At 28.4% G+C, this 13107-nt stretch overlaps 1 protein-coding gene across 1 annotated transcript in view; it reads right to left on the bottom strand.

The window, feature by feature from the left end:
* Window positions 1–13107, bottom strand: part of Usp11 (ubiquitin specific peptidase 11) — a 147052-nt gene that overhangs the window by 103484 nt on the left and 30461 nt on the right. The window contains exons 10-12 of the mRNA XM_075958311.1: window positions 12541–12765; window positions 11012–11095; window positions 8195–8289 (exon numbers count right to left, since the gene is read on the bottom strand). Coding sequence (XP_075814426.1) covers window positions 8195–8289; window positions 11012–11095; window positions 12541–12765 — 404 coding nt within the window. The remainder of the gene's footprint in view (window positions 1–8194; window positions 8290–11011; window positions 11096–12540; window positions 12766–13107) is intronic.

Genomic DNA, 13107 nt, shown 5'->3' with positions numbered 1-13107 from the left:
TGATTTACTATGCATACAAAATTTTCATTTTTATATTTATTTATTATGTACACAATATTCTAATTTTATATTTCTTATGTATACAATAATCTGATTTTTATATCGATTTATTATGTAATCAATATTCTAATTTTATATTGATTTATTATGTATACAGTATTCTAATTTTCTTTTTATTGATCATGTATACAATTTTCTAATTTTTATATTTATTGATCAAGAATACAATATTCTAATTTTATATTTATTATGCATAAAATATTCTAATTTTATATTTATTTATTATGTATACAATATTCTGATTTTATATTTATCATGCACACAATATTTTAATTTTTAAATTTATCATGCATACAATATTCTGATTTTTATATTAATTTATTATGCATACAATATTCTGATTTTTATATTTATTTATTATGTACACAATACTCTAATTTTATATTTATTTTTTTGTTTTTTTTAATTTTTTGTGATTTTTTTGCGATTTTTTTGTGATTATTTTGTGATTTTTTTCGTGATTTTTTCTTGATTTTTTTGTGATTTTTCTGTGATTTTTTGTGTTGTTTTGTGACTTTTTTGGATTTTTTTTGAATTTTTTTGATTTTTTGTGAATTTTAGATTTTTTTGTGATTTTTTTGAATTTTTCGTGATTTTTTCTTGATTTTTTGTGTTGTTTTGTGATTTTTTGCGACTTTTTTTGTGAATTTTTCTTATTTTTTTGTTATTTTTTTTGACCTTTTTGTGATTTTTTGTGTTTTTTTGTGATTTATTTTACTTTTTTGTGATTTTTTTTGGATTTTTTTTTATTTTTTTGATTTCTTTGGATTTTTTTGAATTTTTTTGTTATGTAATCAATTTTCTAATTTTTATATTTACTGTGTATACAATATTCTGATTTTATATTTATTATGTACAAAATATTCTAATTTTTAAATTTATTATGTATACAATATTCTAATTTTTATATTTATTTATTATGTGTACAATATTCTAATTTTTATATGTATTAATTATGCACACAATATTCTAATTTATATCTATTTATTATGTACACAATACTCTAATTTTATATCTATTTATTATGTACACGATATTATAATTTTATATTTATTTTTTTGATTTTTTTATTTTTTTGTGATTTTTATTGTGATTTTTTTGGATTTTTTTTGAATTTTTTGATTGTGAATTTTAGATTTTTTTGTGATTTTTTTGATTTTTTCGTGATTTTTTCTTGATTTTTTGTGTTGTTTTGTGATTTTTTGCGACTTTTTTGTGATTTTTTTTGGATTTTTTATGAACTTTTTTGATTTTTTTTGGATTTTTTTGAATTTTTTTGATTTTTTGTGAATTTTTTTTGATTTTTTGTGATTTTTTTTACATTTTTTTGAGATTTTTTTGTGATTTTATATTTTATTTTATTTATTATGCATAAAATATTCTAATTTTATGTTTATTATGTATACAATATTCTAATTCTCATAATTATTTATTATGTATACAATATTCTGATTTTTCTATTTATTTATTATGTAATCAATTTTCTAATTTTTATATTTACTTACTGTGTATACAATATTCTGATTTTATATTTATTTATCATGTAAACAACATTGTAATTTTTATATTTATTTATCATGTATAAAATATTCCAATTTTTATATTTATTTATCATGTATACAATATTCTAATTTTATATTTATTTATTATGTACACAATATTCTGATTTTTATATTTATTTATAATGCATACAATATTCTAAGTTTTTTATATTTATTTATTGTGTATACAATATTCTAATTTTATATTCATTTTGCATGCAACATTCTAATTTTATATTTATTTATTGTGTATACAATATTCTAATTTTAGGTTTATTATGTATACAATAATCTGATTTTTATATCGATTTATTATGTATACAATATTCTACTTTTTATATTTATTTATTATGTATACAATATTCTAATTCTTATAATTATTTATTATGTATAAAATATTCTGATTTTTATATTGATTTACTATGCATACAAAATTTTCATTTTTATATTTATTTATTATGTAATCAATTTTCTAATTTTTATGTTTACTTACTATGTATACAATAAATATTATAATTTTTAAATTTATTATGTATACATTATTCTAATTTTTATATTTATTTATTATGTGTACAATATTCTAATTTTTATATGTATTAATTATGCACACAATATTCTAATTTTATATCTATTTATTATGTACACGATATTATAATTTTATATTTATTTTTTTGATTTTTTTAATTTTTTGTGATTTTTTTTGCGATTTTTTTGTGATTATTTTGTGATTTTTTTGGATTTTTTTTGAATTTTTTGATTTTTTGTGAATTTTAGATTTTTTTGTGATTTTTTTGATTTTTTCGTGATTTTTTCTTGATTTTTTGTGTTGTTTTGTGATTTTTTGCGACTTTTTTTGTGACTTTTTTGTGATTTTTTTTTGATTTTTTTTGGATTTTTTTGAATTTTTTGATTTTTTGTGAATTTTTTTGATTTTTTGTGATTTTTTTACATTTTTTTGAGATTTTTTTGTGATTTTACATTTTATTTTATTTATTATGCATAAAATATTCTAATTTTATGTTTATTTATTATGTCTACAATATCGTAATTTTATGTTTATTTATTTTGTATGCAATATTCTAATTTTATATTTATTATGTGTACAATATCCTAATTTTATGTTTATTTATTATGTACACAATATTCTAATTTTACGTTTATTTATTATGTACACAATATTCTAATTTTATATTGATTTATTATGTACACAATATTCTAATTTTATATCGATTTATTATGTATACAATATTCTTATTTTATATTTATTTATCATGTGAACAACATTCTAATTTTTATATTTATTTATTATGTATACAATATTCTAATTTTTATATCTATTTATTATGTACACAATATTCTGATTTATATTTATTAATTATGTATATAATATTCTAATTTTATATTTATTTATTATGAATACAATATTCTAATTTTTATATTGATTTATTTATTATGTATACAACATTCTAATTTTATATTTATATATCATGTATAAAATATTCTGATTTTTACATTTATTTATTATGGATACAATATTCTAATTCTTATAATTATTATGTATAAAATATTCTGATTTTTAAATAAAATTATTATATATACAATTTTCTAATTTTTATATTTATTTATTATGTATAGAATATTCTGATTCTTATATTTATTTATTATGTTTACAATATTCTAATTTTGTATTTGTTTATTATGGATACAATATTCTGATTTTATATTTATGGTGTATACAGTATTCTAATTTTATATTTATTTATTATGTACACAAAATTCTAGTTTTTATATTTGTTTATTATGTGTACAATATTCTAATTTATGTATATATTTATTATGTACACAATATTCTAAATATAAAATATTCTGATTTTTATATTGATTTACTATGTATACAATATTCTGATTCTTTTTATATTTATATATCATGTATACAATATTCTACTTTTTATATTTATTTATTATGTATACAATATTCTAATTCTTATAATTATTTATTATGTATAAAATATTCTGATTTTTATATTTATTTATCATGTAAACAATATTCTAATTTTTATATTTATTATGTACACAATATTCTAATTTTTATATTTATTTATCATGTATAGAATATTCTGATTCTTATATTTATTTATTATGTATACAATATTCTGAATTTTATATCAATTTATCATGTATACAATACTCTAATTTTATATTGACTTTTTATGTACACAATATTCTAATTATATATATATTTATTATGTATAAAATATCCTAATCGTCTTTATATTGATTTATTTATCATGTATACAATATTCTAATTCTGTTTTATATTTATTTATCATGTAAACAATATTCTAATTTTTATATTTATTTATTATGGATACAATATTCTGAGCCTCCCTGGGTGCTGGGAGCTGAGTTCTCCCCTGGTGCTGGGAGCTCAGTCCTCCCTGGGCTGGAGCTGAGTCCCCCAGAGTGCTGGGAGCTGCGTCCTCCCTCCTGACCTCTCACCCGACCCTCGACCTCTCACCCGACCCGTGACCTCTCCCCGCAGTCCAAGGCCGCCTACGTCCCTTTGGGTGCTGGGAGCTCAGTCATTTGGGTTCTAATAACTCAGTTACTATTGGGTGCTGGGAGCTGAGTTGTCCGTGGGTGCTGGAAGTTGAGTTCTCCCAGGTGTTGGGGGCTGAGTCCTCTCCCTGGGTGCTGGGTGCTGAGTTCCCCCTGGTTGCTGGGAGCTGAGTTCTCCCTGGGTGCTGGGAGCTGAGTTCTCTCCGTGGGTGCTGGGAGCTGAGTTCTCCCTGAGTGCTGGGAGCTGAGTTCCCCCTGAGTGCTGGGAGCTGAGTTTTCCCTGGGTTCTGAGCTGAGTTCTCCCTGGGTGCTGGGATCTCAGTCCTTCTGGGTGCTGGGAGCTGAGTTTTCCCTGGGTTCTGGGCTGAGTTCTCTCTGGGTGCTGGGAGCTGAGTTCTTCCTGGGTGCTGGAGGCTGAGTTCTCCCTGGGTGCTGGGATCTCAGTTGTTCTGGGTACTGGGGGCTGAGTTCTCCCTGGGTGCTGGGATCTCAGTCCTTCTGGGTGCTGGGGGCTGAGTTTTCCCTGGGTGCTGGGAGCTGAGTCCTCCCGGCGTGCTGGGATCTCAGTCCTTCTGGGTACTGGGGGCTGAGTTCTCCCTGGGTGCTGGGCTCTAAGTTCTCCATGGGTGCTGGGAGCTGAGTTCTCTCTGGGTGCTGGGGGCTGAGTTCTCCCTGGGTGCTGGGGGCTGAGTCCTCTCCCTGGGTGCTGGACTGAGTCCTCCCTGGGTACTGGGAGCTGAGTCCTCCCTGGGTGCTGGGAGCTGAGTTCTCCCTGGGTGCTGGGATCTAAGTTCTCTGTGGATGCTGGGTGCTGAGTTCCCCCTGGGTGGTGCTGGGAGCTGAGTCCTCCCAGGTGCTGGGAGCCGAGTCCTCTCCCTGGGTGCTGGGAGCTGAGTCCTTTCTGGGTGCTGGGAGCTGAGTTCTTTGTGGGTGCTGGGAGCTGAGTTCTCTGTGGGTACTGGGAGCTGAGTTCATTTGGGTGCTTGGTGCTCAGTCATCTGGGTTCTAATAACTCAGTCCCTGTTGGGTGCTGGGAGCTGAGTCCTCCCTAGGTGCTGGGATCTCAGTCCTTCTGGGTGCTGGGGGCTGAGTTCTCCCTGGGTGCTGGGATCTAAGTTCTCCATGGATGCTGGGTGCTGAGTTTCCCCCAGGTGCTGGGAGCTGAGTTGTCTCTGGGTGCTGGGATGTCAGTCCTTCTGGGTGCTGGGGGCTGAGTTCTCCCTTGGTGCTGGGAACTGAGTTTTCCGTGGGTGCTGGGTGCTGAGTCCTGTCCCTGGGTGCTGCGCTGAGTCCTCCTGGGTGCTGGGAGCTGAGTCTATCTATCTATGTATCTATCTATCTATGTATCTATCTATGTATCTATCTATCTATGTATCTATCTATCTATGTATCTATCTATCTATCTATGTATCTATCTATCTATCTATGTATCTATCTATCTATGTATCTATCTATCTATCTATCTATCTATCTATGTATCTATCTATCTATGTATCTATGTATCTATCTATGTATCTATCTATGTATCTATCTATGTATCTATCTATGTATCTATCTATCTATGTATCTATCTATGTATCTATCTATGTATCTATCTATCTATGTATCTATCTATGTATCTATGTATCTATCTATGTATCTATGTATCTATCTATCTATGTATCTATGTATCTATCTATCTATCTATCTATGTATCTATCTATCTATGTATCTATCTATCTATCTATCTATCTATCTATGTATCTATCTATCTATGTATCTATGTATCTATCTATGTATCTATCTATGTATCTATCTATGTATCTATCTATGTATCTATCTATCTATGTATCTATCTATGTATCTATCTATCTATGTATCTATCTATCTATCTATGTATCTATCTATCTATGTATCTATCTATCTATCTATCTATCTATCTATGTATCTATCTATCTATGTATCTATGTATCTATCTATGTATCTATCTATGTATCTATCTATCTATGTATCTATCTATGTATCTATCTATCTATCTATCTATGTATCTATCTATGTATCTATCTATCTATGTATCTATCTATCTATCTATCTATCTATGTATCTATCTATGTATCTATCTATGTATCTATCTATGTATCTATCTATCTATGTATCTATCTATCTATCTATGTATCTATCTATCTATCTATGTATCTATCTATGTATCTATCTATCTATCTATCTATGTATCTATCTATCTATCTATCTATGTATCTATCTATCTATCTATCTATGTATGTATCTATGTATCTATTAAATGTGTAATAATAATAATAATAATAATAATAATAAAGGAACTATTGTATAAAAATTAAAATTGTAATACTAATACTAATTAAGTCCACAGTTGAAATAGAAATCACCAAAATAAAATAATTATAATTAATAATAAAAAGAAATAATTGTTATAAAATTAAATTTATAATAATAATAATAGAAGGAACTGTTGTATAAAATTAAATGTGTAATACTAATACTAATCAAGCCCACAGTTAGAACAGAAATCACCAATAGCTCTGGGTTCTGGGTTCCATCCCCAGCAAGGGAAAACACAAGGGGGGGGGAGCTTCCAACTGGATCAGACCGGTTCAAACCGGATCAAACCGGATCAAACTGGATCAAACCAGTGTACACTGCTTCATAACCAAATCAAACTAGATCAGACCGGATGAAAATGGTTGAAACTGGATTACACCAGTGTAGACAGGTTCAAAACCGGATCCAACGGGATCAGACCAGATCAAACTGGATCAGACCGGATCCAACTGGATCTAACCAGTGTAGACAGGTTCAAAAACGGATCCAACTGGATCAGACAAGATCAAACTGGATCAGACCGGATCCAACTGGATCTAACCAGTGTAGACAGGCTCAAAACTGGATCAAACTGGATCAGACCAGATCAGACCAGATCAAACTGAATCAAACCGGCGTAGACAGGTTCAAAACCGGATCAAACTGGATCTAACCAGGGTAAACATGTTCAAAACTGGATCCAACTGGATCAATCCGGATCAAACTGCTTCAAACTGGATCTAACCAGGGCAGACAGCTTCAAAACCAGATTAAACTGGATCAGACCGGATGAAAGTGAATCAAACCAGTGTAGACAGGTTCAAAACCGGATCAAACTGGATCAGACCAGATGAAAATGGTTCACACTGGATCTAACCAGGGTAGACAGGTTCGAAACTGGATCAAACTGGATCAGACCAGATCAGACCAGATCAAACTGAATCAAACTGGCGTAGACAGGTTCAAAACCGGATCAAACTGGATCTAACCAGGGTAAACATGTTCAAAACTGGATCCAACTGGATCAATCCGGATCAAACTGCTTCAAACTGGATCTAACCAGGGCAGACAGCTTCAAAACCAGATTAAACTGGATCAGACCGGATGAAAGTGGATCAAACCAGTGTAGACAGGTTCAAAACCAGATCCAACTGGATCAGACAGGATGAAACTGGATCAGACCAGATCAAACTGGATCAGACCAGTGTAGACAGGTTCAAAACCGGATCCAGCTGGATCAGACCAGATCAAACTGAATCAAACTGGATCAAACTGGATCAAACCAGTGTAGACATGTTCAAAACCGGATCAAACGGGATCAGACTGGATTAAACTGGTTCAAACTGGTTCAAACCAGTGTAGACAGGTTCTAAACCGGATCCAACTGGATCAGACCGGATCAAACTGGATTAAGCTGGACCTAACCAGTGTAGACAGGTTCTAAACCGGATCCAACTGGATCAGACCAGATCAAACTGGATTAAGCTGGACCTAACTAGTGTAGACAGGTTCTAAACCGGATCCAACTGGATCAGACCAGATCAAACTGGATTAAGCTGGACCTAACCAGTGTAGACAGGTTCTAAACCGGATCCAACTGGATCAGACAAGATCAAACTGGATCAGACCAGTGTAGACAGGTTCTAAACCGGATCCAACTGGATCAGACCGGATGAAACTGGTTCAAACCAGTGCAGACAGGTTCATTTCTCACTCACACGAAGATGTCGTCGCGATCCAGGATGCTGCTCAGCGGGTCGTCCAGCTGGTAGAGTTTGTAGAAACGGTGACTGAAGACGTCGGCCACGATCATCTGCGGACGGGAGCAGGGGGTCCGATTTATTTATTGTGTATGCGATATTCTGATTTATTTATTATTTATACAATATTCTAATTATTATTTATACAATATTCTGATTTATTTATTGTGTATGCGATATTCTGATTATTTATTATTTATACAATATTCTGATTTATTTATTGTGTATGTGATATTCTAATTTATTTATTGTGTATGCGATATTCTGATTTATTTATTGTGTATACAATATTCTGATTTATTTATTATGTATACAATATTCTGATTTATTGTGTATACAATATTCTGATTTATTTATTATTTATACAATATTCTGATTTATTTATTGTGTATGCGATATTCTGATTTATTTAATGTGTATACAATATTCTAATTTATTTATTGTGTATGCAATATTCTAATTTATTTAATGTGTATACAATATTCTAATTTATTTATTATGTGTACAATATTCTGATTTATTTATTATGTATACAATATTCTAATTATTTTATATTTATTTATCATGTATAAAATAGTCTGATTTTATATTTATTTATTATGTATAAAATATTCTGATTTATTTATTGTGTACACAATATTCTGATTTATTTATTATTTATACAATATTCTGATTTATTTATTGTGTATGCAATATTCTAATTTATTTATTATTTATACAATATTCTAATTTATTTATTGTGTATGCGATATTCTGATTTATTTATTATTTATACAATATTCTGATTTATTTATTGTGTATACAATATTCTGATTTATTGTGTATACAATATTCTGATTTATTGTGTATACAATATTCTGATTTATTTATTATTTATACAATATTCTAATTTATTTATTGTGTATACAATATTCTGATTTATTTATTGTGTATACAATATTCTGATTTATTTATTATGTATACAATATTCTGATTTATTTATTGTGTATACAATATTCTGATTTATTTATTATGTATACAATATTCTGATTTATTTATTATTTATACAATATTCTAATTTATTTACTTATTGTGTGTATAATATTCTAATTTATTTATTATGCATACAATAGTCTAATTTTATATTTATTTATTATGCATGCAATATTCTGATTTATTTATTTATTATTTATACAATATTCTAAATTATTATGTATACAATATTCTAATTCATTTATTATACATACAATATTCTATTTTATTTATTTATTTTCCATACAATATTCTAATTTATTTATTTATTATTTATACAATACTCTAAATTATTTATTATATATACAATATTCTAATTCATTTATTATGTATACAATATTCTAATTTTATATTTTATTATGTATACAATATCCTAATTTTTATATTTATTATGTATGCAACATTCTAATTTATTTATTATGTATGCAGTATTCTAATTTTATTTTATATTTATTTATTATGTACACAATATTCTAATTTATTTATTTATTATGTACACAATATTCTGATTTATTTATTTATTATGTACACAATATTCTGTCTGCATGTGTGCCCGTGGGCCAGCAGAGGGCGCCAGACCCCATCACAGACGGCTGTGAGTCACCCTGGGGTTGCCGGGACTCGAACTCAGGACCCGCCTGGGAACTCTTTTTTTATTAAGATTTATTGATTGATTGATTGATTATGTGTACAGTGTTCTGTCTGCACAGGCGCCCGTGGGTCAGAGGAGGGCGCCAGATCCACCCTGGGGTGGTCGGGACTCGAACTCAGGTCCTCTGGAGGAGCCGGCGGTGCTCTGACCACTGAGCCATCTCTCCAGCCCCCTTGTTTTTATTTATTTATTAACTTATTTATTTATTTATATTTTTTATTTATTTATATTTATTTATATTTTATTTATTTTTAGTTATTTATTTATTTATTATTTTTATTTTATTTATTATTATTTATTATTTTATTTATATTTATATTATATTTATTGTTTTATTTATTATTTATTAATTTATTTATATATTTATTTATTATTTTTATATTATCTATTATTATTTATTAACTTATTTATTTACATTTATTTATATTTTATTTATTTTTATTTATTTAGTTAGGTATTTTTGTTTTATTTATTATTATTTATTATTTTATTTATATTTATGTATGTATGACATATTTATTTATATTTTTATTTTATTTATTTTTATTTATTATTATTTATTTATTTTTATTTATGCATTTATTTATTGTTTATTTTTATTTATTTTTATTTATTTATTATTTTTATTTTTATTTATTTATTATTTTTATTTTATTTATTGCTATTTATTATTTTATTTATTTATTATTTTTATTTTATTCATTATTATTTATTATTCTATTTATTTATATTTTATTAATTTATTTATTTATTTATATTTATTTATATTTTTATTTTATTTATTTTTATTGATTTGTTTATTTATTTATTTTTATTTATGTATTTATTTATTGTTTATTTTTATTTTATTTATTTTTATTTATGTATGTATGTATATATGTATTTATATTTTTATTTTATTTAGTTATTTTTATTTTTGTTCTATTTATTATTTTATTTATATTTATATTTATGTATGTATGTATTTATATTTTTATTTTATTTATTTTATTTATTTATTTTTATTCATGCATTTATTTATTGTTTATTTATATTTATTTATATTTATATTTATTTATTTATTTATTTCCCTCTTTCCTGGAAAACCCCCTCCCCGCCTCCCGCGGCCTCACCTTGTCGGGCGCGACGCCCGTGTGTGTGGACAGCGCCACGCAGAGGTCGGAAACGTTGCCTTTCTTGGGGACCACGACGCGGTGCTGCGGGAGGGAGAGCGGAGGAGGGAGGTGAGCGCGGGGGACGGGGGGAAATTAGAATACCGCATGCATAATAAACAGAAAATTAGAATATTGCATGCATAATAAATAAATTAGAATATTGTATACATGATAAATAAATATAAAATTAGCATGCTGTATGCATAATAAATAGATAAATTAGAATATTGCATGCATGATAAATAAATAAATATAAAATTAGAATATTGTATGCATAATAAATATAAAATGAGAATATTTCATGCATAATGAATAAATAAATATAAAAATTAGAATACTGGATGCAAAATAAATAGATAAATTAGAATATTGTATGCAGAATGAATAAATACATAAATATAAAATTTACAATATTGTTTGCATAATAAATCAATATAAAAATTAGAATATTGTGTACATAATGAATGATTAAATAAATGTAAATTTAAAATATGGTATACATAATAAATAAGTAAACATAACATTTAATATATTGTATGCATAATCAACAAATATAAAATTGGAATGTTGCATGCATAATAAATAAATAAATAAATATGAAAATTATAATATTGCATGCATAATAAATATAAAGTTAGAATATCGCATGCATAATAAATGTAAAATTTAGAATATTTTATGCATAATAAATATAAAATTAGAATGTTGCATATATAATAAATAAATAGATATAAAATTAAAGTACTACCTACATAATAAATCAATAAGTATAAAAATTAGAATATTGTACACATGAGAAATAAATATAAAATTAGAATATTGCATAATAATTAATATATAAAATTAGAATATTGTATACATGGTAAATAAATATAATATAAGAATATTTAATATAAAATGAAAAAATAAATATAAAATTTAGAATACTGAATACATAATAAACATAAAATTAGAATATTGCATGCATAATAAATATAAAATTAGAATATTGCAGACACAATAAATAAATATAAAATTAGAATATTGCATGCATAATAAATATAAAATTAGAATACTGCACACATAATTAATAAATATAAATATTAGAATATTGTATACATAATAAATAAATGTAAAATTAGAATATTGCATACAAAAAAAATAAATATAAAATTAGAGTATTGTAAATATAATAAATAAAGTATAATATTGCGTGCATAATAAATATAAAATTATAATATTGCACGCATAATAAATATAAAATTAGAATACAGCACACATAATAAATAAATATAAATATTAGAATATTGCATACAAAATAAATAAATATAAAATTAGAATATTGCAGACACAATAAATAAATATAAAATTAGAATATCGCATGCATAATGAATATAAAAAATAGAATATCGCATGCATAATAAATATAAAATTAGAATATCGCATGCATAATGAATATAAAATTAGCATATCACGTAATGAATACATAAAATAAGCCCCGCCCCCACCTGCTCGGGCTTGCGCCGCGGGTCCATGGCCACGAAGAAAACCTCGAGGACGCGGCGCGCGCTCACGGGCAGCGGGACGCTGAGGTGGCAGAAGGGGTCGAAGGTCACGGACACGTGGCCGCAGTCGGGGCAGACCAGCGTCGACCGGAACAGACCGTGGAACGTGTCCACGATCACGGAGTCGTTGCACAGCTTGTGGATCCGCCAGGCCTCCTGGGCCACTTCCTGTGGGGTCACAGCGGGGTCAGGGGTCAGGAGGGGTCAGGGGTCAGGGGGTCAGGGGGTCAGGGGAAGAGGCCGTGGAACGTGTCCACGATCACGGAGTCGTTGCGCAGCTTGTGGTTCCGCCAGGCCTCCTGGGCCACTTCCTGTGGGGTCACAGCGGGGTCAGGGGTCAGGAGGGGTCACGGCGGGGTCAGGGGTCAGGGGTCAGGGGAAGAGGCCGTGGAACGTGTCCACGATCACGTAGTCGTTGCGCAGCTTGTGGTTCCGCCAGGCCTCCTGGGCCACTTCCTGTGGGGTCACAGCGGGGTCAGGGGTCAGGAGGGGTCACGGCGGGGTCAGGGG

This window comes from Microtus pennsylvanicus, chromosome X, assembly GCF_037038515.1.
Source record: "Microtus pennsylvanicus isolate mMicPen1 chromosome X, mMicPen1.hap1, whole genome shotgun sequence".
Lineage (NCBI taxonomy): Eukaryota > Metazoa > Chordata > Mammalia > Rodentia > Cricetidae > Microtus > Microtus pennsylvanicus.
This window is presented reverse-complemented; position numbering and strand designations above follow the sequence as displayed.